The sequence below is a fragment of the Chrysemys picta genome, chromosome 12, assembly GCF_011386835.1.
Source record: "Chrysemys picta bellii isolate R12L10 chromosome 12, ASM1138683v2, whole genome shotgun sequence".
Classification (NCBI taxonomy): Eukaryota; Metazoa; Chordata; order Testudines; family Emydidae; genus Chrysemys; species Chrysemys picta.
In genome coordinates, this window is record NC_088802.1 from 56509877 (window position 1) to 56535645 (window position 25769).

Sequence of the window (25769 nt, forward strand, 5' to 3'; positions counted from 1 at the left end):
ATGGGTTTAGAACTGCGGTGCAGGCATACCCTCACTGTGCAGCTAGTGGTTCTGTGGACGGACAGCCAGTTAGTTGTATTTATTCTCGGTGTTGTAGTGCCTGGGAGCCCCAGTCACGGGCCAGGCCCTGTTGTGCTAGGTGCTGTACAAGCAGAGCATATACTCCTGCCAAGTTGTCATATTCTAGTGTGCTGGCTAGGGGCATGGCTACCCGGTTACCTGGTGCCTAGGTGCCTCGCGGGTGCAGTTCCTGGTGGGCAGGGGACAGGACATGGAGCACTGTGGTGTCGGGCAGTAGGTGCTGCGCCGGGCACGGCTCCCAGCATGTGCCTGGACAAAGGGGTCGTTTCCCCAGCAGCGACAGTAAAGCTTAGGGCTTGTCTTCACTGCAGTTTTAGCTCAGGTATGACTCGCGTATCGCCCTTATCCTGACTCCTGCCCACGCACACCTCTCTAGCGCTAGTTCACTGGGGCTGTGAACTCAAGTTGGCTTGAGCAGTGCTGACACTGGAGCCAGGAACGCAGTGGGGCCCAGCTACGCTGTGCTGCTCATACAGACACTCCACACAGCTCCCCGGGGCTGAGCGCGGAACAAGGCTGACTGGAGAGTAAGGCCCAGGACTCAGGGGCTCAGCAGCCACCATGAAGGAGAGATTTTCGACAGAGCTCTGCATCCGACGTGCCAGCTTTTCTGAAAATCTGCCCGCTCGTTTGTGGCTAATTGGAGCTGAGCTCCTCTGAAAATCCTGGCATTTCCCAGGCTGCAGAGCTCCCTCAGGAGGGGTGAGTCAGACCTGGGGAGATGGGGGCCTCCGCTGGGCAGAGTGCTCGGGTCTAGCCTGCACTCGTGGGCACGTGCTCCCGGTGCGAAGGGGATAGGACCAGGCAGTGTCGGTTCTCTGGGCAGGAAGGGAACAGGGGGTCCAGCACAGGGCTTGTGGCTCCATCAGCTGGAAACCTAGGAGCTGAGGCAGCATGAAATATTCATGCAGTAAACGGTGCAATGTCATCTGCATTCAGCCAACTTCATGTATATTGCAGAGAATTGTGAAATGAGAATGCCATGTAACTGAAGCGAGATGGCCATTCTCGGGGCTGTGCAGGACACAGCCACCAGCAGAGGGTGAGATTTCCAAGAATCACTTGCGCACAGGCTGTGGAGCTCATAAACAGGAGGGCAACACAGAGGACCATGTCGGGGGGGACACAGAGGGCCGTGTCTTGGGGGGGGGAGTGGTGCAGAGGACCATGTCTGTGGGGGGTGGCGCAGAAGGCCGTGTCTGTGGGGGGTGGCGCAGAGGGCCGTGTTTGTGCAGGGTGGGGGTGCAGAGGGCCATGTCTAGGGGGGTGGCACAGAGGGCCGTGTCTGTGCTGGGGGAGCGGCTCAGAGAGCCGTGTCTGGGGGGAAGGTGCAGAGGGCTGTGTCTGTGTGGGGGGGAGACGCAGAGGGCTGTGTCTTGGGGGGGGGGTGCAGAGGGCCATGTCTGTGGGGGGGGGCGGTGCAGGGGGCTGTGTCTATGGGGGAGCAGTGTAGAGGGCCGTATGGGTGGCACAGAGGGCTGTGTCTGTGGGGGCGAGGGCTCAGCAGGTCATGTCTGTGGGGGGCAGTGCAGAAGGCCATGACGGGGGGGCAGCACAGAGGGCCGTGGGGGGTATCAGGCCGTGCGGGGCTTATAGGGGTCATTAGAAGTTGTATCTTATCCCTCTGGGTTCAAGCACTGCAGCCCAGCGGCGTATTATCGCCTAGGCCGACAAATTTGCAGGGGCGGCAAATTTATAATAGCAGCATTTTTGTAATCGCGGCATCAGTGACACCACGATTCTACCAATCATAGCGCGTATTGAAACCACCAATGACGGTAAACATACTCGCGAGAATCCTAAACTGCACCGGACCCCCGCTTGAACACGGGGTTTTGGATCCACGCGCATTCCCGCGCTATAAGCGAAATCGCGCTATACAGACACGCATTCAAGCGAGGGTCCGCTATACTTGTAATTTTATACATAATAAAACTTGTAAATGTTCAGTTATTTTAATGATATTTAGATTCATTTTAGTTCAAACAAATTTGTACAAAAAATAAAACAAGTTCATATGGGGCCTTGGGCGGCAATTGTTTCAGGGCCTAGGGGCGGAAAAATCATTAATCCGCCACTGCTGCAGCCCCCACCCGCCCCCTCCCCTTGGGATGAGCCCTGGTCAGATCTGTCCCCGGTGGGAAGCAGTGGGGCTCCCGGCCTGTCCCCTGGAGGAACCAATTCCCCTCCTTCCCCCCCCCCCCCCCCCCCCGAGGCACCTGTCAGCAAAGCATCCCTGAGGGTCAGGCTAACGTTGCCTTTCTTTCCTCTCTGCACCCGGCGCACCTCCTTCTGTCTGTGGCCCTCCCCCCAGGAGGAGCTGTGGGGGGTGAGAAGTTGCCATCATGGTTACTGCACCAGCTAAACACCAGCCCCGACAGACCCCTCCCTCAAGCCCCCAGCTCTCCTGAGGCTCCTCCCTGGGCGGCCTCCTTTCCAGAGTCTGCAGAGGAAGGTGGGGCCCGGTGTTTGCATGACAGTCAAGGAGGGGTCTCTCTCCCAGGGCCCTGTGAAGCTGGACACTCCCCACCCTGCCCAGAGCTGGGCCCAGAGGGGTCTCTCCCCAGGGCCGGGTAGAGACGGGAGAGACCCCACCCAAAGCAGTGGTCTTTTTGCGTCCATTGCCCATGGCAAACTCCCATCCACACTGCTATCCTTTCCCCGGCCTGTCCTGGTTCTCCAGGCCTCTCCGCAGACAGTGGGGTTTGGATTTGGCTGTACTTCTCCAGGCCGAGTCTCCTGCTCCTGTTCGTGCCCCTCCAGGTCCCTTTCTCTCAGCTGCCCCTTGGCCCTGCTCTCTGGAGCACCCTCGGCAGGGCTGCTCTGCCCCTTCCAGATCCATAGAGAAGATGTTAACACAGCCACACCCAGCTCCAGCCTCTGCAGCTCCCCAGCTCTGGCCTTTGCTGCCTCTCACTCCCTTCCCTTTGGGAAATGCCGTCCAGTCCCGCTGAGCGAGACTCTGCAGCCCAGAGCGATCCCATGTCCGCTGGGCAGCCCAGCCTGCTCTCCAGGCAGGATTTGCACTCTAGCTTTGCTGTTACTGCTCATTGCTCAGCTATGCAGCCACACTTCCATGCTGTCCAGCGAACCCCGGCAAGGGAGCACTCTGGGGCTGGCTGCCTGCTCCCTCTCCCGTCTCCAATAGCACAGGCCTGACAGGGCCTCTGCCCCAGAGCTGGAATGCAGGATGTCTCCCCATAAGTGAGACTCACTGCCCTGGCAGATGGGGCCATCACGCTCCCCTGGGGATAAATGGGGCTCCTCACGGGAGCCTAGATGTCCAGGAGCTGAGAACATGCTCCTCACGGGACCTAGATGTCCAGGAGCTGGGCACAACGTGGACATTGTGAGTTGCGGAGAGGAGAGTGGACAGATCTCACGGCAGGGCACGGTATGGCCCTGGTTGATGGTGTTGGCCACTGGGATTGGGGCAGACAGGCCTGGCAGTAACTGCTTTGACAACCCTTCTGCGGTGTGTTTGTCAGGTGAGTGCCTGGGCTCTTGGCTGGGATCCCCAGCTCCAACCCCCGCCTGCCCTTTCTCACAGGCAAGGGTGAGGGTTGCTCATTTTGGAGAGTCCTTCCCACGTGCTCACCAACCCATGAGCAAGCCTGCAGCCTGGCCACCACCTGAGGTCACACTTCCCATCCCCAGCCCAGGGTTGTGGTTCACACAAGTTCCCAGTGGCCTTGGAGCACTGCTTTGTATGGCTGGCACAGTATTGTGGGTAATGGAATAGTCACAGGTCAGTGATTCCTTGAGAAATGGCGGGGATCAGTCAATTCCTTTGCAGGGAGTAATTTTCTTCTCCTTCATGGCCTCTGTTTCTCTTTTACAGTCATTAGCATGAGAGAGAGGCTGGGTCGAATGGGAGGCATTTCACTTGTCACGCAGAGACTTGTCACAGCCCTCACCCACCGGGAGAGCTCAGCAGGACACGGGGTGCGGGGTGCGTGGCATGCCATGTGGGAGTGCATGGCAGTTAGGATAGGGTTGGCATGAGTTCACTGACACACACAGGCTCTGTTCTGTCTGCAGTTACACCCATGCTCCCGAGAACTGAATGTAGCCTGTAGCTGTAAATACGCTCCCCCCAGATTGAATCTGAGGAGCCGCACACAAGGGACAGCACTGTACATACAGCAGCTCCGAGTCCATCCCAACCACTCCGTCAGGCTGACAGCCGGACTCTCCATGAAGGTCCCTGGGCAACACAGGTATCCCTGAGAGCAGAGTAGGCTTTTCCTCCCCAGGCCTGCTCCCTGGTTCCCTTGGGGCAGTGCTGTGCTCTGCCCTCCTTGACTCACTGCAAACCTGTTGCAGTAAAGAGGGGCTGCCCTGGTGCCGAGAGAGAAGACTTGGGCTCAAACCAGCCTCTTGGAATCACTTCTCCTAGCTGGAAGCTGGTGCCAGGCCGACTAGTCCATGCAAAAGCACCTGGCAGCAGGAGATGGGGGCACAGTGCGACATCTGACAAGGAAGCAGGAATTATCCAGGACAAGGGTGGTGTGCACAGTGCTCATCACACATGTGATCTGTAGCTGGCTGCCTGGGCCTCCTGCACAACACTTGCTTTTGCAGCTTGTATAGGAGTTTTCTATGCTCCTGTCTCCTGCGCTGTTTGGGGCTTAGGACCCAGCGCTAGATTTTAGCCTTGATAATATGAGTGTCTCTGTGCCACTCCCAGGTCTCTGTGTCTCCTGGCTCACCCTTCTCTCATCTCAGACACACTCCGGCCCTCCCTCCCTGGGGATCCGGTTGCTCTCTGCTATTTTCTGCCCCATCCTCAGTGCTGCGGAGCCTGGTCAGTCCCTGTCGCAGTAACACTCGCGATTAGGGTGACCAGATGTCCCGATATTTGGGGCTTTTTCTTATATAGGCTCCTATTACCCCCCACCCTCTGTTGTGATTTGTCACACTTGCTGTCTGGTCGCCCTGCTCGCGATGGCACAGCACACTGCCGCTGGCAGCAGAAGGCTTGGGGGGTGCTGTAGTCTGTAGCTAAGAGGCAGCTTCCCTCTGGCAAGGGCAAGGCTGGAGTAGTTCTTTCCACTCCTGAGCTGGCTGAGCCCAGAGAAGCTGCAGCCTCTCATTGCATTCCCACTGGCAGCTTCCAGAGGCCCGTGGCTGCAGATTCCTGGTTTGCCCCAGGTTTGCCTGGGAGGCAGCACGTACCAAATCACGTCTTCCTAAGGAGGGCAGAGAACTGAGCACAGTCTGCCTGTCAGGATGAAAATTGACCTTTTGCATGGGCTTTAGGGCCGGGGCCCGATCACTTTTAGGCCAGGCCAGACCTGAGTGCGCCAGATGGCAACAGCACCACTCAGATTTGGCTCAGCCGCTGAGAGGGTGGTGGCCAGCCCAAGTCTGAGTGAGTGGTGTTGCAACCCAGAGCATGAGGCTGTAATGCCATTCAGGTTTGGCCCAGCCACCCTTCCATTCCGATAGAGGGGCAGCTGGGCCAAATCTGAGTGAGTAGCATTGTGACCTGGCATGCGGGGTCACAGTGCCATTCAGGTATGGCCCAAATCTGAGTGGCACTGCAGCCCCATGCACCAGCTTGCAATGCCACTCACACAGATTTGGAGAGGGTGGCTGGAGGGGCTCATGGGCCAGGGGGTTCAGCTGCTGGGCAGGGCGCCTGACTGGGGAAGAGGAGGGTCAGGTGGGGGAAGCAAACCCCCACACACACACTTTAAATTGCCCCTGACATTTTGGACCAAGTTCTGTGGTTAATTGATTTTGTGTTAGGCATATAAACCTCACCTGTGGCTTCATTTGGTGCCTAGATTCATTGTGGTCAAACACAGCAGGAATCATAGATGTGTCTGGGGTGAGCTAGAGTCAAAGCATGTAAAGCATGGACACCACCATGCAGTCTGTGTGCCATGCCTGTGCAGCCAGCCATGCCAATGGCAGTGCCCTGCCCTCTGTCCAGCATGTGCCCAAGTATGTCAGCAAAGAATAGGGAGAACCTATGCCCACAGCCCTGCAGCACCTGGGGCTGGGAAGGAGGGTGCCGTGCAATCAGCTAGCCCACAGCACTGCCCCCTGCTGGGAGACCAGCTCCACTAAGCAGCTGGATTTTGTCAGGCCCCTGAGGGTGCATCTAGGCTGCGACAACGAGTTTCAGAGCCTGGCACAACTGAGTCAGACTCACACGACGGGGCTAAAAATAGCAGTGTAGACGCTCCTGCTCGGGCTGGAGCCTGGGCTCTGAGACATCCCCACGCCCGGTTCAGAGCCCAAACTCCAGCCTGAACAGTAACGTTACACTGTTTTTCTTAGCCCCATAGTGCCGGCTGGACTCACTTCACTGGGCTCTGAGACTCACTGCCACAGGGTTTTTGCAGTGCAGATGTGCCCTGAGGGGTCACAGGAGAACTTTCCCTGCTCCTGCAGTATGAACCCTTGAGTGCTGATCAAAGCACGGCACATCCATGGTGCAGACAGCCCCCGAAAGACAAGTAGGTGCCAACAGCAGCGGTCAAGTGACTGGTAGGAAATGGGAAAAGTCTGTGGTGTAGCCTGGGTGGGCCAAGAGAGATGTTCAAGGGAGAGCCCCTGAGCCATGCCAACAGAGATGGTTGCTGAGGGCTCAGTTACACTGGGTGCCCCAGCATGGTATGTGTTTATTACAGAGCTCTCTGGAGTGGAGCCTAGATACCGTAGCAGATATTTAGGGAATGTGTGATGAGGGTGAAAATGCTGAAGGTGTTTTGTCCAGGAGATGTTGGGAATTCTGTGGGAACACTCCATGATTGCTCTCCTGGCTTTGGTCAGGAGACGTTGCTGGCTGAGGGGCCTGGTTCTCAAAGCTATGCAGTCTCTCATGCTCTCTTTTCCCCCTCGTTAGCCAGGGCTCTGACTAATTCAACCGATGGCACCTGGCCTCCTGGACTCTACAGGATAATGTCCCTCCACCATGACTCGTCTCACTCCTGGGTTACTCAGATCCTGGCAGGGAGAAGCAGGAGTGCACAGGACCAGTGGTTCCTTTCTCCTGGGGGATGTTCCTTAGAGTCTTTTGGAGACAATTAGTGCCTGCTGATGCCACCTGTCTTCCCTTTTAGCTGGAGTGGGATCTCTCGGTGCTCAGCATTGTGCCCTGTGTTTTATCCACAGGGCAATATCAGTACACAGGGAGAGTTAGCAAGGCATTCCCCCTGGGTGCTTGCCTGCGGCTCCCAGGGCTGGGTGATGGGAAGTCCCCTGCAGACACTCTGGTGTGCCTGGTTGTGGGTTCTCCTGCAGTGTCCCATAGCCATGCAGAGTATGTGTTTGTGGTGTGCATCTACCTAGGTACCATCCCCACAGCATCTGATGACCTTGCAGCCACTGAGCTTATCTCCTGGCACTTGGAGGAGCTGGTCAGCTCTGTACACGTGCAGAGCCGAGACACACGGGGATCTGGGACTTGCTCAAGCCACACATAGGGAGTTTGTGGAAGAGCCAGGAATTGAACCCAGGCCTCCGGAGTCCCACGACCGCTCTTCCTATCATCCGTATCAACACTGCTACTGGGGTGTGGGTGTGCTGTCACTGCGGAGGGGTCATATAGTAATGTTGTGTGTGTTTGTGCGGTCTGTGGTGTACCTACAGCCGTGGCTCTGTGTGGGTGGGTGTAGGTGGAGGTGGAGGAGTCTATCTACTCCACCGGTGCCTGTGGTTGCCCCTGGCTGGACTGTATATTTTTAGGCTTGACTGCCCAAGCAGTTGAGCCTGTGGTGGCCAGTTTCAGTATTGCTTGGTTCACCATTTAATGCACTTCCAATGCCTCTGGCCCAGGTCTCCCTGCCTCTCCTTGGCAGGCCACATGCTGGGAGCCGCTGGGTGCTCCTGCTTTGCTGTCAGTGGTTGTTTGGCATGTGATGGCTGTGCAGCGAACAGGTCCTGGGCACAGTAAAACCAGTAGAAATTAATCCCAAATAACCCAGTCATTATGGTGTGTGGCTTAGCTGTGGTGGGTTCAGACCCCCAGCACATTCACCCCATTCACGCCCTCTCTCTCCCACACTCAGCTCTGATTTCCTCGTCTCCGTTCAGTGCTGGCGTTTGTGAGACTGCTGGGAGGGAGGCAGTGCAGTGTGGTGCCTGAGCACAGGCCTCGGAGCCAGGAACCTCTGAGTGCTTGTGGACTGGGGCATTTATAGGCTAGAGTGTGCAACTATTGCCTGGCTTCCTGGTGTTTGTCACACCCCTGGCTGGCTTGGGCGGAGGCCTCCTGTCCTGTTCCTTGGGCTCCTGCGCTGGGAGCTGCTGTGCTCAGCTAGGGGTCCTGCTCTGCACACCGCGAGGCCGCCTTGCAGGACAAGTCGCTGCTGGTGGGGCTGGCTCGAGGCAGATGGAGACACCTTTACCATTTGCTTTGCCATCAGTTAGCCCTCTGCAAGAAAGGGACCTGGGCAGTGGGGGCTGTTTTCTCAGACTCAGTGAATGTGTGATCCCGTTTAGCTGGAGACATACAGATCAGAGTGGCACTGGACGCTGCTGCCAATGCCCTTCTAAACACCCCATGGCACCTCACCCTCAAGGACACCAACCCGTCCCACCTCCGAATAGCTCCTAGGAGCACTAGGGAGGGCAGCCCTGCTCCTGGGAAGCACCCCAGGGGAGGGGTAGGAACAGGTTAATTTCTGCCCTGAAGCTGGGATGGGAGGTGATTTCATGTTTGGGATAATCCACCTCCAGCAGTGGGGGAGGGGGAGCACGGCAGGAGATTCTATTAGTGAGCAATGAGGGGCAGCAGGAGCTGCTCACAGAACGCATTCAATTAAACATTGATTTTTCACTTTAGTCTCAGTCATGATGTACCACGGTGCGACTCTTCCGGCCGTCTCCTGCCGCCCCTTCCCAAACTGCCCATTCGTTACCCCCGCCCCCCGGCACAGGGCCTGGGGGGAATCGTTACCGGGAAGCCAAGGGGGTTGTTAAATGGAAGTGTCACAAGCTAAATCGTGTTTTTATTTACTGCGTGGTTATGTTTTCTGTGAGGCTCTGGTGAAAAGCTGCAATATTCAGTTCTCCTGGATCCAGAGAGTATTTCAAATGCTCATCAGATGAGAACAGTGCTAAGGTTTAATGTAAAGGACCCAAACCTTTACGAGCAGGAGCTCCATGGGCTAGGTCAGTGGAGACCCCGGTAAAGCTGCTCTAGATAGGTCTAAATCAAAGCAAGTTAAATCACTGATTTTAATCATGATGTAAGTCGTCAAGGAGGAAATCTGAATTTAAGTGATTGATTTTAATCCTGTTTTGCAGTTGTACTTTTTAGTTATTTTCCTGAAGCAGCTGGGGTTGCCAGGTCTGGCATTAGACTTGCTGGGGCCCGAAGCCTGAGGGGTTTAGCCCTGGGCAGCGGGGCTCAGGTTACAGGCCCCCTGCCTGGGGCTGAAGCCCTTGGGCTTTGGCTTTGACCCCCTGCCCAGGGTGGTGGGGATTGGGCAGGCTTAGGCTTCGGTCTCCCTTCCTGGGGTTTTGAAATAATTTTTGTTGTCGGAAGGGGGCCACGGAAGTTTGAGAACCCCTGTCCTAAAGAAAGGTTGGAACTATTCAAACATGTTGATTTGCAAATAATTACACAGCCTTTGCACTGAATATGGTGCTTGTTGCTAACCAGAGGATACATTGTATTTGTATCATCTATTTAAGGAATTATGTAGCTTAACTTTTTACTAGTGGATGATGAATTTTTTACTTCCAATTTGTGTTGAGCTCTGTGTGGCTAACGTAGTCGGCCGACCTTCAGCCTGGGCTTGACCAGAGTCTCTTTCAGTTGTTTGCACAGTAACTCCTCGCTTAATGTTGTAGTTATGTTCCTGAAAAATGTGACTTTAAGTGAAACGATGTTAAGCGAATCCAATTTCCCCATAAGAATTAATGTAAATAGGGGGGTTAGGTTCCAGGGAAATTTTTTTCACCAGACAAAAGACTGTATTATATATATATATATATATACACACACACACAGAGTATAAGTTTTAAACAAACAATTTAATACTGGTACACAGCGATGATGATTGTGAAGCTTGGTTGAGGTGGTGAAGTCAGAGGGTGGAAGAGGGTGGGATATTTCCCAGGGAATGCCTTGCTGCTAAATGATGGACTAGCACTTGGCTGAGCCCTCAAGGGTTAACTTGTTGTTAATGTAGCCTCATACTCTACAAGGCAGCATGAATGGAGGGAGGGGAGACAGCATGGCAGACAGAGACACACACCGTGTGTGTGTGAGAGAGAGAGAGAGAGATGCGCATTGCCCCTTTAAGTATGCTGAACCCACTCTAAGTACATTGCCTTTTTAAGTAGATCAGCAAGTTGAGACAGCAGCTGCCAGGAAGCTCCCTCTGTCCTGAGCCCTGTCCTGTCCCCCCCCCAGCTCTAGGGAGATGGGGTAAGTGGGGTGCAGGAGCAGGGGAGAGGGAGATACCCTGACATTAGCCCCCCTCCCCCCCCACAGCAAGTAGGAGGCTCCGGGGATCAGCTCCAAGGCAGAGGGCAGGAGCAGCACACAGCAGTCGGGGGAGTGACAGCCGGCAATTGATAGCCTGCTGGGCGGCTGCCGCACAGGGAACTTAGAGGAGCGGGTTGCTGATAGGGGGGCTGCCAGTCCACCCTGGTTCCAAGCCTCTAATTCCAAGTGCCTAATTGATCAGCAACTTAACGATGAAACGTTAACCGGGACGACTTTAAGTGAGGAGTTACTGTACAGGAACCTCTCCACACCTGGGATTCCTAGCAGAAATTCAGTTAATTCCTGGGGTTCCTTTTGAGACCAATTACCTCTAGTCCCAGGGAGCAGCCTGCCAGGGCCCCTTGCCCATACCCAGCTTGCAGGGCCAGTCTGTCCCCCAACAAGGGCACAGAGGAGGAAAGGCCAGCCACTATCCCAGGCTGGGTTACTGGCGCTCACTGGCAGCCTCTCCTTGCAGGAGCGAGCATCACCTTTTTAAGCTCCCGTTTCCAGTGGCGCATGTTCTGCAGGTGCGCCTAATTGTGCTGTCTGGTGCAGGAAGCCTTGTTAGCCTGTCTGTCAGCGGTATGGGGACATGTCCCATCACAGATGGAAATTCAAATTTAATTAGAAATGCACAAAAACAGTATTTTATTTTTTTATTAAATAAAACTACCTTAAATGTGTTGCATACATAAGAGAAAAGTTTATCAACACAAGTTTTGCATCTAAAACTAGCTGATGTATTAAACAGAGGCAGTATCATCTGTAGTTAGTGCACTGAACTGACTGTTCCCAGTCACCATGTCCTTAAAGATTTTAGAAATAGTAGAGCTCATCCTCTCACACCTAGTTTTCATTCACAGTTTGGATGAGGAAAACAAGCCTCCCTGCTCTTTCAACTCCCAACTGGTTTCTTAACTTTGAATGAACTACTCATTGTACTGATCTAGTTAAATAAACTTAAATGAAGAAAATATTCCCTCAGCACCTGCAGAAGCGGCGATTGTTGTTAAAAGCTGGTTTAGCCCTTTAGCAAACTCAGGTTCCAGGTTCTTAGCCAGTGGCTTCCACCAGTTCAGCGGCTGACTTTCTTTAAAACGTCAGCAGCAAACATGGACTGCATAATACTACTTTATATACAATTTACATTTTACTAGATTATAATGTTATCAATTTCAAATTTAATTTTAAATAGATTTATTTTTAAAAAATAAACTTGTATTTAATTTAAATTAAAAAATCCAAGTTTTTTTTAATCAGATTTTATCCACCATGCTCCTAACCATCAGAATAGTCTTCTCCAAACCTCCTGTCTCATCTCTGCTCCTGAGCCTGGAAACAGCACAGGGCCTAGCCCAGAAAGAGGCGCTCTAGGGAGGGGAGGGAATGCAGGCTGCTGTGGGTCCCCAATCCCCATAGCCAGAGCAGTCCCAGCCTTGCCAGCAGGCTGTACAGGGGGTGCTGGCATTTCTGTTCTTACTGGGGGAAATGGGACAGGTTAGAGCAGTCGATAGACCTGGCAGGGGACTGAATCCAAATGCTGGGACGCCGCGGAATTTGCCTGCCCAGCCTCTCCCAGGAGGTATTAATTTGGTAGGCTGTGCTCATCACTGGGACACAGCCCAGGGTCATGCTCTCTGCCTTGGCATGGGATAGGCCATGTCCCCTCTGAGGCGGGTCTCATGGGCAGAGCTTTCAGTAGTGGGGGAGGGGAGTGCTGTGCCTGGCACACACCCCCACACACACAGTGAACTCCTGGGCTGTTGGGCTCCTGGGCTGAGTGCCATCCAGGGCCTTGTGCAGGCAGGAGGCCTCTGGATTCAGCTTGTGAACCCATGGAGCCTGCAGCATTCACCAGTGCTGGCTCTGAGGGTGTGTAGGGGTGTACTGGGCCCTGGCCCTGGCCCTGAGTCTCCGGAGGAGGTTCAGCATTTCCCTGCATGGCACAGGGCAGGCCAGGCAGTGCAAGGAGCCGCCTGAGACTGGGGTATTGGTGAAGGCAGGGAGGAAGCTTTAGGCCTGTCCTTTGAGGTTAGAGGCAGGTGGCCAGTGAATGGCGCATTCTGATGAGTAATCCAGCAGAGCTCCCAGGCCGAGCCAGGCACAGCCACAGGCATCAACCTGTCCTGCCCTCAAAAAGTCACGTGAGCATGTGAGAGAGCCAGGCAGGGAGCAGCACTCGGCAACTAGTCCCAGGGCAATGGTGCCCTCCTTACCGCTGCTGACCTGGAGAAGGAGCTCTCACTGGGGCAGGACACTGCTGACCAAGTCAGGGAAAGCAGTGGGGAGCTCCCGCTGCCGCTAGCGGAGGAGGGGCAGCTGTGCCCCCCTCACTCCTCCCACTTTAACCCTGTCTGGGCCAGGAAGGGTCAAGCTCTGCGTAGGAACTCAGAAGGGAGTGGGGTTTCCAATGAGCTGCTCATTTATGGAGCAGTGCCCTGCCCAGGGAGCCGCAGAGCCCCACCCCTAAGACAGCATAGCAGAAAGGAGAGGGGGCACTTGCACGCTGCCCAGGAAGCAAAACTGCCCAATGTTGGCCTTTCACTGGGCCAAGCCCAAAGCGCGATGCCGTTCATTCGCTGCGGAGCTGGACGTGGGCCTGTCGCTGGGGAGCGCAGCACGGTCTCTCTGGGTCAGAGAGCTGCAGCAGCTGGGCAACAGGGCTGGGATGGGCTAATTCAGCGCCCCATTGGGCTGCTCATCCCTTCAGGCCCCAGCAGCATCTGCAGAGCTACCTAGCACCAAGCGGTGACATGCATGGGAGGCACCATCCCTGGGGATGAGTCCCGAGCAGCCGCCGAAGGTGCCCAGGCCTGCCCCCTTGTTCCTGTGGGCGTTGCCAGGGAGCTAATGGCACAGGGCCTTTCTCCACTCGTGGAGGGTGGTTTTTGAAAAATGAGAAAAGGTTTAAAATGGAATCGTCAGCCCCAAGCTGACAGGAATCATCAGCAAAGTGCGCCATCGGCAGGAACCGGCCCCACGCGCTCCATTCCTGGAAAGGCAATGGCCCTGGTTTGTGCTGAGGAGGCAGAGTGTAGCAGGGATAAAGCAAGTGGAGCAAACACAAAAACTTCATTCATTAAAGAAACTCGTTAATGAGGGACATTTAATCAGCTAAAGATTAGATCCACTTCTCGCCTTGTGGTGAGCGGGGCAGGGAGACAGCGCAGGCAGGGGCCGCGTGCAGCTCCAGCTGTAATGCAGGGAAGACAAAGGGTAATAGGTGGCGATGGGACTGTGAGCTCCAGGGCAGCACAGCTTCTGCTCCGCAGGGCTCCCTGGTGCCGCTCAGCAAGGTGCTCCAGGGAAGTGGAGGGCTGGCAGGGGGTGAGCGCAGGGGGCTGCACTAGGGAGAAGCTGCCTCCTCCCCATTCTCCTGGGTCTGGCGGCTGTGTCTGTTCTTGAATCTAAATGGAGCGTGGTCTCAGGGACCCGCGGGAACAAGTCTGATCTCTTTATTTTTCCTGTTGTTCCACCCACCTGCCAGCCAGGCTGGGTTACACAGGGCTTGCCTGTGCGTGGGAGTGCCAACACCACCATGGGGCATCACAGACCTTTCGCCAGCCCCCAAAGTACTCCCCTCCAGCGCAGGGCAGAGCGTTTCCCAGAGCTTGGCACCCAGTATGCTGCCAGCCTGCCCACAGTTACTGTTGCCATGGTCACTATGGATAAAAGCATTGCTGCCCTACCCACAAGCGGCATCCTCCTGCCCCCGCGTGGGTCATGCATGGCAGCCTCTCACCCCATCAGCTGTGTTCCTAGCCAGACACTGGGGTCCTCCCCTTCCTCCCCTCCGCACACACCCAGCTTCTCAGAGCTGGCACTCCTCTGCCCACAGTAGCGGGGTCACAGTCTCGGTGGGGAGGAACTGCCCCGGGGAGGGGCTGGCGCAGGAGGGCAGGTTGTGTTTGTTCAGGTGGTGGGGAGGGAATGGGGGCGAGGAGTGCAGAGACTGGGCAATAAGCGGCAGTGTGGTTGGAACGTTCCCCCTGCCCCAGCTCCCCTCCACGCTGCCTCGGTGCCTGCGATGGTTCACCAAGCTGTCCCACCCTCTCGTTGACCTCGGCCCCTGTTCCCGGCTGGCCTTGTGTCCCCAGCCCAGGGGCCTGTTGTTCTAAGGCGAATGCTCCGTGGTGCCTGCAGATAGTGGTGCTCGCCTGGCCACCGGCCTGGTGCAGAAGGGCCTTGCCGGATCGCCCATCTGCCAGGAGACGCGGGGGAAGAGTGAGGGGCCTATTCCCCTCTGTGGCGCTGGGGGCTGCGCCCGAGCTGGATGCTGTCTCACCCCGCCAGCCACAGCAGTGCCCAGGAGGTGCTGCTGGCTTCCTACCCACCAGGCTGCACCTCAGGAGGGTTCGGGTGCCACACGGCTCTCCTATCCCAGCCCTGGCGCTATGGGATGCCAAGCGGGGAGACAGGGGAGGCAGAGCTGAGCAAGGCCCAAAGGGCTGTGTCTTTCAGGGGCTTCTTGTCCCCTTGTGAGGAGATCTCAACCCCAGCATGACTCTGCTCCAGCCCTTCCAAACACGGCTGCTCACTTGGAGCCCCGGCAGTGTCTCTCAAAAGCTGTGTTTGAAGATGAGTGAGAAGCCCAGTGTGTGGGGGTGAATGCCCACCATGGCACAGCCAGTGTGCACGAGAGCTTGTGCACTGTTGGGCAGGCCACTGGGCATCCCCTTGACAGCCAAGTGCTGCCCAGCTCTCCAGGGCTCTATCGCTCTGCTGCCCCGGGCATGACCCCCCGCCCCTCTGGGAGCCCTCTCTTGGCTGAGTGGTAAGATGAATTGATAGCTATTGGCTCTCAGTTCCATGTGGTTCTCTGAGCTCTGTCTCAGGCGATGTGCTTAATCTCCTGTCTCATTTATTAAATGAGGGCCATGGGCCATTAATAATCAGAATATCTTTTAATGAAAATGCAGAAAATCACCATCCAAGCTGCCATCCGGGAGCATCCCCTGCGCTCACACCGGGAGAGGGACACACTGGGTGCAGTCCAACCTCCTTATTAGAGCGGCCCCGCGTCCCGTGATGCCAGGGGTGCAGCTCCTCACTGCCTGAGGCAGTTTGTTGGTGTGTCTGTCTGTCTCATGGCTCAGCAAAGCCCTGAGGCTTAGCCCGTAAAGCTGACGTTGAGCTCAGAGCTCTGCGCAGCCCTGGGCTTGGAGCTGAAGGACAGAGATGGCTGGGGCTGTGTTATCGCTCCAGATCTCAGGCCTCTCTGGGTGTCCAGCTCCCAGACTTTCCCACTAGAGCTGGGTTCTGCTCTGTTCACATTAGCCCCTGACACATGGGCCTGCTGCTGTCCTAGGGCCTTGTGCGTTTCCTGCTCCCTCTGGCTCTCTTTGGATGCACACTCCGGAGCAGCATCTCTTTGGTCTGTGAAGGAGCTCCTTGCAAGAGTGGTCGGTTTATTGCACAGCGGATTCTCTGCAAACCATACAGTACGGAAGTCAGGCCCATCCCCTGGGCTGTCACAGCTGGCTCACTATCCATCACACCCCTCCCTACTTCATCCCTGTCAAACTCCCAGCTCATCCTACCTATTGCCCTCACTTGTCTCTCCCCACCCCACCTCCTTCTCTTGTGCTGTTCCTGGCTCAGATCCTGTGGGCTCAGTGCCTGGAATGCAGTGCCCTCCTCCATTTCTACCTACCCCACACATACAGATACCCCATCCCGCCCCTCTTGGCAAGTCAGGACCTCAGCTCTGCTCCAGGCAGGTGTGAAATTGGGCTTGTGAACCCTTTGTTTTCCAGAAGTGTTTTCATCTTAAAATGTGTTTGTGGTGCTAGGGCTGCCTGCTGTGTGCTAGGGGCTGGCAGAGAGAGTGCCCATATGCAGCATACAGACCAGGGCACTCGGCTGCCTGCTCTGTGCTAGGGGCTGGCAGAGAGAGTGCCCATATGCAGCATACAGACCAGGGCACTCGGCTGCCTGCTCTGTGCTAGGGGCTGGCACAGAGAGTGCCCATATGCAGCATACAGACCAGGGCACTGCTATCACTGCTGTGTGCTAGGAGCTGAGAAGGGCCAGCCCTGCTCTAACACCCAGGGAGCTGCGTATGGACCGTTGACTAACCCAGTGCTAATGGCTTGAGCTCCCAGCCCCATGCCCTGGCCACAAGCAGCCTGTTGGGTTCTTACAGGCAGCAGGCAGAGGCAGGGCCGGCACTTTTCAAGGGGCGGCACTCTGGTCTTTTTTTTTTTTCGCTTGAGGCGTCAAAAAACCCGGAGCCAGCCCTGGGCAGAGGAGAGAAGTGCTAGGGCCATATGGACGAGCTCTGTGTCCTGGGGGAAGCAGATACGGGGTGCCCATAGCAGCATGGGTAGAGAGGGGTGCTCTGCTCAGAGCGTCAGCTCAGTAAGGTGATCTGAGTGTAGTGCTTTGGGGGGTCTGGAGGAGACACTGAGGGTGTTGGGGAGCAGGAGGGGACTGCAGAGCTCTGGGAGGCCTGGATGAAGCAGGGTAAAAGCTCTGGGGTTCCTGTGGGATGGGGCCTTTCCTGGAGCACGGCCTGTGCAAAGCAGCTTGTGTGGAGGGAAACTTTCAGTGCAGCCCAAGGGGAGCAGAGCAGCGGCCAGGTTCCCAGTGATGTGATGGGCGTCGCTCAGCTAAACTGTCACCCGTCTCCCTTCCCTTCTGGGACCCCCACACCCACCCATCCCCTGTGAGGCCGCCCCTCCCACCTGGGACCCCCTCCCACCCAGGTCCCCCCACCCATCCTCCTGCAAGTCTCTCCCCTCTGGGATCCCCCAGCCTCCCTCTTCCTGCAGGCCCCTGTGTTCCTATCCCTGAGCGAGGGACCCCCTCCTCTGTCCAGAGCTCACTGAGCAGGTGAGTGACTCCCCATCCTTCTCCCTGTCAGGTGCCTGGGGATGAATGGGCAGCGCCTGGTGGGAGGGATCGCAGAGGGAGCCATAGATCAGTGCCACTGCAGCACCGGCAGCAGCACCAGAGACAGCAAGCAGCAAAACAGGGGAACCTAATGGGCCCTGAATGAAATAATACTTGGGATGACAAGCACTGCGACAGCCCTAATTAATAACCGATATGAATGCGGCTGTCAGGGGACGGGCTGGCTGGGCGCCAGCCCTGGGGACCTGCTGAGGTGGGACCGTTCCCCAACCTGTGCTCTGCATGCTAGTGTGCTTCCAGCTTGCCCTGCCCTTGCCATGCCCTGGCAGAGAATTCATCATGCTCCCCAGTGCCCTTCAGGGACCGGTGTAGCACTGCCAGGGCCCAGACCCTGCTCTGAGCTACGCCAGCTGGGTCATCCCTGCTGAACAAGGAGCTCTGGGCTGGGTAAGTCTGGCCCAACATGGAAGTACCACCTTGAAAGCCTCGGGAGAGCCAAGCCTGGACCCATTTGTGGGCTGAGGCGGCCTTTCATGGGAGCTGTGGTGAGGAGCAGCCTGAGCGATGGCTTGGCCCAGCAGGTGCTGGGGAGTGATGCTGGGATGGGGAAAGGAAAGCAGGCTGCTGGTGAAGCCCTGCCACCACCCTAAGGCCACAGAACTGCTGCTGATTCGGGGCACGGGGCCTCCGGCTGGTCCAACCACTGCAAGGAGCTGGTAAACAAGGTAGGAAGGGGCTGGCTGCCTGGGCTCCGTCCTCAAGGGCCCAGGGCATGTCAGGGGCCAGCAGGGCTGTAGGGTTTGCTGAGCCTGCTCCCCTTCCTGTGTGTGGAGGCTGTGCTGTGTGCATTGCTTGTCCCGCGGGGAAGGTGACTGAAGGCTGCTCGGGTCAGTATCTTCAGGGCACCTGCCTGGCAATCTGGCCAGGCCTACACCCCCTCATTGGTTGGTTTAGCAGCTACCAGCACTGGCTTCTGCCCCAGCTGCTGGTTGTGGTAAGGTGCCCGGTTATTGGTGGATGGGTCTTAGTGCAGAGTGGTGCTGGATTTGTTCTGCTGTGCCTGAGATGATGACGCAGGCCCCATGTCCCCCCATGTCGGGACCCAGGCGCTGTCAGACAGGGTCATGGAGACCACGTTCGCATGAGCCCCACTCCGCTCGGGAAGCGAGACACTGTTTTTTCTGTTCTCAAACACCTGGCAGTGTTCTCCAAGCACTGGAGCTCACCGAATCTGCTGTGCCCCCAGCTGGGGGCAGGCTCGGGAGTCTGCTTCGCCCCCCGGGCAGTGCACTGTGCTGCTGGCCTGGGCCGCATTGTTGGGGCCCATGGGACCGTGCCAGAGGCACCATTGCCCCCCTGAGAGCCCTGCTCCCTGCGCACTTGGTAGTGTTGTTATTCCTCCAGACACTGCTCAAAGCTCTTCCTCACTTGACACAAGGCTCCCAGCTGATAGGGCAGGACAGACTCCCCAGTGAGACAGAGCCCTGCCCCAGTCAGGGGCATCCCATTTCCATCTGCAAAAGAGAGGTTCGGAGCAGTGACCTAGAAGCCCTGGGCTTGGACTGTGGCAATTTTCTCTGCATGGGACTTAGGAGGAAGGTGAGGAAACCCTGCTGGGATCTGATTTACTCTTGACTCTGGTGATGGCAAAGGACTTTGTGATTATGTTGGTTTTGTCCTGAAAACCATGCGGCTCTTGGCTAGCTCTTTGTGTTGGAAGGTATTCAGCAGTGCAATTAACTCACTGGCCGCCCTGCTGCCCAGCAGTGCAGGGGCACAAGTGAGGGCCATGTCTGGACTTTCAGTCCTAACTAACTACATGGCTGCTGCTTGTTTTGACGGACACGCCAGTTGGTATTTGGTGTCTGACTAGATCCCAAATGTGGGTCCGTCCCATCCGAGACAGGCTCGTGGGAGGATCTGGCATCAGCTGAGTGTGGTAACTGGCTGCCTAATCCCAAACTGAAAGACTCCGCAGGCTAGTCCCAGCCCTCCATGGCAGGGTGTTCTTAGAGCAAAGTGCCTGCAAGCTCTGCAGTCCCTCACTCCATGCCCCGCTCTGCCTCCTGCTTCGGGAGCCTGCTTCCCTGGAACGGCGAGCAGAATCTCCTGTGTTCGGAGGTGGCACTTTGTCCCAGGCCCACAGGTAATAGTCTACGCTTCACAGCGCTGTCTCTCCCCAAGCATGGCAGTGCCAGCAGCCAGGGAGCGGAGTCTTTGCCAAGGACACCTCTGGAGATGCACCAGAGGATCACAGGGTAGCCTAGAGCTTGGTATTAGGGCTGTTGCTGGCTGGTTCCAAGGTGCGTCGGTGCTGCCAGCCTGAAGCTCAGGCCACTCTGGCAAGCGTCTGGCTGCGTCCCTAGGAAGCTGCGAGTGGCTGAGTCAGCGGAGGAAGAAGCCCGTAAGCATTTGAATGACTTGCAGATCTTTAGTCAGACTGGATTTGCATATCATTACCCACAATGCCCTGGGTTATAGGGCTCAACTTCCTCCATTAACGATTCGGTTGCCAGTGCAAGGTCCCAGTAATGGGGAAGGCCTCAGCTAAAGTTTCCCCTGCCTGCCCACCCGCCTGCCATCATCCCCTCCCCAATATCTTGTCTGCATCGTAAATTGGTCACACCCGCAATGAAGGAGCTTGTGTCCGCAGTCCAAGCCAGGCACACAGCAGGAGAGATACTACCTGGATTGGGTGCCAAAGCTGTGTCCTGCTTGCTGGCTAAAGGCTTTGTAGCTGTTTGTTGACATGGGGGGACAGAGGAATGTGTGTGCAGAGGGCAGGGGAGCAGGTGTTGGACCATGACTGAGAGGCCCTCGGTGACGGTGGGACTTGGGTTCTCGGTGCTCTATCACCGCTGGTCAAGTAGTCTTGTTGGCCAGGAATCAATAGTAAGAGTGGCCTGGAGCCCATCTCAGGTCCCACTCTACAAGGAACCTGCTGGGTCCCATGGCTGGGAGAGGGACAGAAGGGCTGGACAGGCAGGTGTGTTAACTTACAGCCCCCGAGCATGGGATGGGGCCTAGGGAGCAGCCCTCCCCTGGACAGCCCTGAGTGAGGAGCACAGCACAGCGCCTGCTGCGAAGGGCTCTTTCCACTCCCAACAGGGACTGATGATCAGCTCCCTAGGAGTGTGCTCCCTTTTCCCCAGCCCAACGTCCCCCCCCCGCGCCTGCATTACAGCCCCTGCTCCGTCACTGCACTGAACTGCTCTTCATTTGGATAATAGAGCAGACCCCCAGGCAGGGTACAGACTCGGTGGCTGCTGCATTTATTTATGCTTCTCAATACATTTGCAGCTAGGCAAGCACCACAGGACCCCCACCCCATCCTAGGGCCCAGGACGAGCCCAGGCAGGGAGAGCTGTGGAGCCCTGCCCCAGTGCAGCCTGCTCAGGAGGGCCCCAGCTGGCCCCGGACAGGCCCTGGGTGCAGGGAGGGCTGCTAAGGGGATGAGCTTCAGCAGAGCCCTGCACTGGGAAGATTCCACCCCAGGTAGACAGACACACCCACTCTCCAAGAGCAGCAAGGGAAGCACACCCCCAGGGCTGGCACACCTCCATTCCCTCTCCCTGGGGCCCCCTGCCTACCACTCCCAGCACGCCTTCTCCCACCCCCTCGTCCAGCCTCCATCCCCTCGCGGTCAGTCACTGTGTGTGTCAGGCTAGGGCTTGGCCTGGGCTCTGGCTTTCAGCCCTGACCCCACAGGACGGGGAATTCCCCCTGCCTGCCCCAGGAAGGAGGGTAAATTGGGTAAGTTAAAGCAAAGGGGCTAATCAGTTCTTTGATATCTGCCTTGCGTGCCAAGATGCCATTTGACATCTCTCCCCTCCCTGCTCCGCTCCATCACACTGGCTCTCCTCTCCTTTCCTCTCCTCTTCTCCACCCTTTTCTTCCCACCTGTGGGTGCCTGACTCACCGGGCAGTGTGTTTGCTAATCATGGGTAATGATGCTCTTTGGAGCAATGATGCCAGAGCTGCTGGGCTTTCTCCCTTGCTGTTCTCCAAGTTGAAGTCTGCCCTAGTTTCTCTCTCCGTAATGTGCAGACTGACTTCTCTGAGGATCCCTGCTCAGTAGGGGCCAGGGGCTGCTGACCCTTGCCAGATTCAGAGTTGCACCAAAGCTTGTGGGTCACCACTCGCCCCCTATTCAGTGGCCCCTGGTGAGTCTGAGTCCAGTTCCCGGTGCTGCCCCACCGCTGGCTCAGAAAATCAGGGGCCAGAGGGCTGACGGAGCAAGTGAGACACAGACCAGGGCTCTGCAGAGCAACGCTCTATAGATGCAGCGGTAGGTCCACAAGCCATTTCAAGGCCTCTTCTGTGACACTGGATATTGTCCAGTTCACCTCTGAATCCATTCTGCTGGGTTCGGTGGCTTGGCTGTTCTCACCAGTCACATGAAGGGGAGTCTTTGAGTTTCCACTTGTGCATCAAGTAGCTGTATCTTCCCTGGTTTGTTTGGATGCGGTTTGGTGTGGCCCAAAGTGCACGTGGCAGCTCAGAGTGTTGGCTGCTCTCTGTCCATCGGGCCTGAGGCACACGGACTGGCTCAGGCTGCATCTGTCCTGGCAATAGTTGGCAGCCACCCATCTGGCACCTTTGCCAGCCTGAGATCAGGATGGCTGTTCCACTCAGACATTTCTACAGCCAGGGTTCCCTATGAGAGGACAAAGGGCCATGAGCCCTCCTGCCGCAGGGCATGAGCCAGCCACTTCCCTGTGGGGAACTCACCCCAAGGGACTGGACTAGATGAACCCCAGGTCTGACCCTCTCTGCCCATTCCTATGGTCCTGTCAATAGAGTTACAAGCCCCTGCAAACCCCTGTCTCCATGGGGTCCCCTCCCCCTGCTCCTGGGCAGCTCCCTGCGGACTGCCCTGCTTTGGCCCGTGGACAGTATGGCCTCCAGCCCCTGGGGTCTCCTGGCCTCACCACCGGCTCCGAGGTCGTCTCAGGCTCTGAATGGGGCTGGACAGTCAGCAGCCTTTTCTGTGTCTCTCTGCAGGGTAATCAGGACGCCACGGCTCCTCCTGAAGCAATGGCTCAGCCCTACCCCCCAGCCCAGTATCCTCCGCCTCCCCAGAATGGAATCCCTGCAGAGTATGCACCCCCGCACCCTCACCCCACACAGGACTACTCGGGGCAGAGCACGGTACCGGAGCACGCCATGACCCTCTACACACCAGCACAGAGCCACGCCGAGCAGCCGGGCGCTGACGCCAGCACGCAGTCCATAGCAGGGACGCAGACGGTATCGGTAAGAGCCCCCGTGGAGCCCCGGGTGGGCAGCAGGGCCTTTCAGGTGAGAGGAGCAGTGATGGGCCACAAAGGGACTCAGGGTCCTTTGGCCCCAGACTGGAGCTTGGGGCAGTGCAGTCAGTGTCTCTTGGGGGGCAGGGCAATATGCCAGCGTGGGGGAGGGGGCGAGATGGTAGCAAGTGCTCTGAGAACGTGTGACCTGAGGAATCCTGGAGTCACCTGCCTGGCAGCAGGGGGCTGTGGGTCAGGACTGAGGGGCATGGCAGAGTTGTCAGTAAGGTGGGGTGGGCGAGGCACGGGCTGGAATAACAGGTGGGTCACGCAGCCCCTGCCCCCCGTTCCTAGCTTTAGCCTAGACCCTCAGTCCATAGGCTGAGCCTGAAGCGCCAGCACCCCTGGTGGCGGCTGTGCCCACTGCACGGGCAGCAGCAGTTTGCGGTTGCCAGTTCCTCTCCCAGTGTACGGGCTCCCCTGTCATTTCTAATCACTTGTAATCTACCTGCTTGGCTACTTTCCAATCAGATAGCTTCAATTAGGTGGTTGTAATGCAGCTCCGAGCGGAAAGTGCTGAGCTATCACTTCCCAGCCCGCACCCGGCGCACCACGGAGCACAGCTGGGCCCGCTCCCTTGCACAGCTCTGCCTTCCCTCCACACGCAGGCACGCTCGGCCACACGCACTGCATGCAGACACACACCCATGTGCACACTGCACATGCATGCTGCATACACAAACGCTCATCCACACACGCTGCACACATGCACATTTGTCCACACTCACATTGCACACACACTCATTTAAACTTATGCTGCACACACGCACACGCATCTGCATTCTGCACCTGTGTGCACCCTTATCCATGCTGCACATGTGCACACTCTCGCACACACACTGTACATCCACGCGCATCCCCACTCACCTTGCACACGCTCACATTTACACACTCACCCTCTCACATAACTCTCTTGCACATAAATGTGCACACACTTGCACACCCTCCCTTAATTCAGTCTACTGGGGCTGTGTTGGTGACAAGCTAGACATGTGCTCCCAAGGTGTAAAAGGAGATGGGGTCCGGGGGGCTGTGGGAGGGGGCCACGCACTGTCAGGGCTTTGATCCCGGGGTCCATTTGCTGTAGTGCCAGTGCTGACACGCTGGCAGGCCGCTCTGCAGTGCCAGGCAGCTCTTCGCCCTGCACTTTTCACAAGATGTCTCCAGCCCCGCAGTGGGAGGAGCTCGCTCACCCCCTCTCCCTCGCACGCCCTGCTGGGGGTCAGACACTGCAGCAGGAAGAGCCTGGCCTAGACCATAATGCCAGCTAGGGGGTTAGTGATGCTGCATGGAGCCCCTTGGGGGCAGTGGCTGTTGGCGGCGTGTCTCCTTCCCAGCACGAGTGCTGCAGTGGGCTGATGGTTGTGGGGGCCTGTTTTCCAGCAGACAGATGAAGCTGCGCAGACAGAGAGCCAACAGCTCCATTCCTCAGAGAACACAGACAAGCAGCAGCCCAAGAGGTTACACGTCTCCAACATCCCCTTCCGGTTCCGGGATCCAGACCTGCGGCAAATGTTCGGGGTGCGTATGGCCAGTGTGTGCACCAGCCCTGTCGTCCCCGGTGGGCCCAGGGCCCAGGAAGAGGCAGGGCAGGGGACTTGACATTGCAAACATAGAACTAAGGGATCCGAACAGTGCCCAAGTGCTCGCCTTATCTTGCCTCTTGTCCGTATGCCGGGCTCTTCCCCTTGCCCCATGGCACTTCCCAGGCTGCTACCTCCAGGCAGACTGACTGGGAGCCTCTCATTACAGCCCAGCAGGTTAGCTGGGCCCCAGGGCTGTGGCGCTCCGGCCCGGCAGGTTAGCTGGGCCCCAGGGCTCTGGCGCTCCGGCCCGGCAGGTTAGCTGGGCCCCAGGGCTCTGGCGCTCCGGCCCGGCAAGTTAGCTGGGCCCCAGGGCTGTGGTGCTCCGGCCCGGCAGGTTAGCTGGGCCCCAGGGCTCTGGCGCTCCGGCCCGGCAAGTTAGCTGGGCCCCAGGGCTCTGGCGCTCCGGCCCGGCAAGTTAGCTGGGGCCCCAGGGCTCTCCTCGAAGGGTTGCTAGCAGAGAATTAAGTTGGCAGTCCCGTTGCTTGGGGCTTCGCTCAGCCTGTGTGAACATGGCCAGCGCTGTGCAGGCTGGGACCCTTGCCTGCTCTGCTGGTGGGAGCTTTGCAGCAGGCCTGCTCCCTGCATGCCTGGGGGATGAGGCAGGCCCCTCTGCGGAGCCCGGGCGCTGTTCTCACCCCTCTGCTCTCTCTGATTGCAGCAATTCGGGAAGATCCTCGACGTGGAGATTATTTTCAATGAGCGGGGCTCCAAGGTGGGTGCTGCCCGAGGCCGGCGTCATTACAGCAGCCCCGGGAGCGGGCCAGGCTGACCTGTGACATGTGCGTTTCTCCTGGCAAAGGCTCCACTCAGGGAGGGACTCAGGGGCTCGTCTTCCCTGCTCTTCCTGACTCGCTCCTGTCCTGCCCCAGCTGTCTGTGTGCTGCTGCTTCTTTCTCTTGCTCCTTCCCCCTCTGCGGCCAGGGGCCCTGCCCCACACTCCAGTCCCCCTGCCTCTTGCCTGCACTCAGGTGCCTCCCCGCTCAGACACAGCGATGGGGACAAAGGGCACTAGTCTAATGCCAGCCCCTTACCAGAGGGGAGCAGCCACTGTTCACCCTCATCTGAGCAGAAGGGATTTCACTGGGGGGTGGCTTGGTTCCTCTGTCCCGTGCGGGGGGGACATGATGGCTCAGTCCCTCTATCCTGTGATGGGGGAAATGGGCGGGGGGGGGGAGGACAGCTTGGTGTCTCTGTCCCATGCCGGGGAGGGGGAGGGGAACCACGGCTTGGTCCTTCTGTCCTATGATGGAGGGTGGATAGCATGGGGTGGGCACTTCAGTCCCTCCGTCCCACGCCAAGGGGGTTGGCTCCGTCCCTCCATCCCACGCCGAGGCGGTTGGCTCCGTCCCTCCGTCCCACACTAGTACAGGGCAGCCCATGTCCCTGTGTGTGTAGGTGTTTCTGTTGGATCTGCCCTGCCTCTGTTTCCCTCTCCCCATGTATTGGGGTGACTTGGGGGCGCTCTCTCCATGCAGGACCTGG

The 25769-nt window shown here is 57.3% G+C and overlaps 1 protein-coding gene across 47 annotated transcripts in view; it reads left to right on the forward strand.

The window, feature by feature from the left end:
- Nucleotides 1-25769, forward strand: part of RBFOX3 (RNA binding fox-1 homolog 3) — a 321786-nt gene that overhangs the window by 283803 nt on the left and 12214 nt on the right. For 29 of the 47 annotated variants that reach the window (XM_042840926.2, XM_065562866.1, XM_005283027.5 and 26 more), the window contains 3 exons: nucleotides 22397-22693; nucleotides 24085-24222; nucleotides 24946-24999. In XM_042840926.2, coding sequence (XP_042696860.1) covers nucleotides 22397-22693; nucleotides 24085-24222; nucleotides 24946-24999 — 489 coding nt within the window. The remainder of the gene's footprint in view (nucleotides 1-22396; nucleotides 22694-24084; nucleotides 24223-24945; nucleotides 25000-25769) is intronic. The other 18 variants (XM_065562887.1, XM_065562873.1, XM_065562885.1 and 15 more) reach the window with 3 other exon arrangements.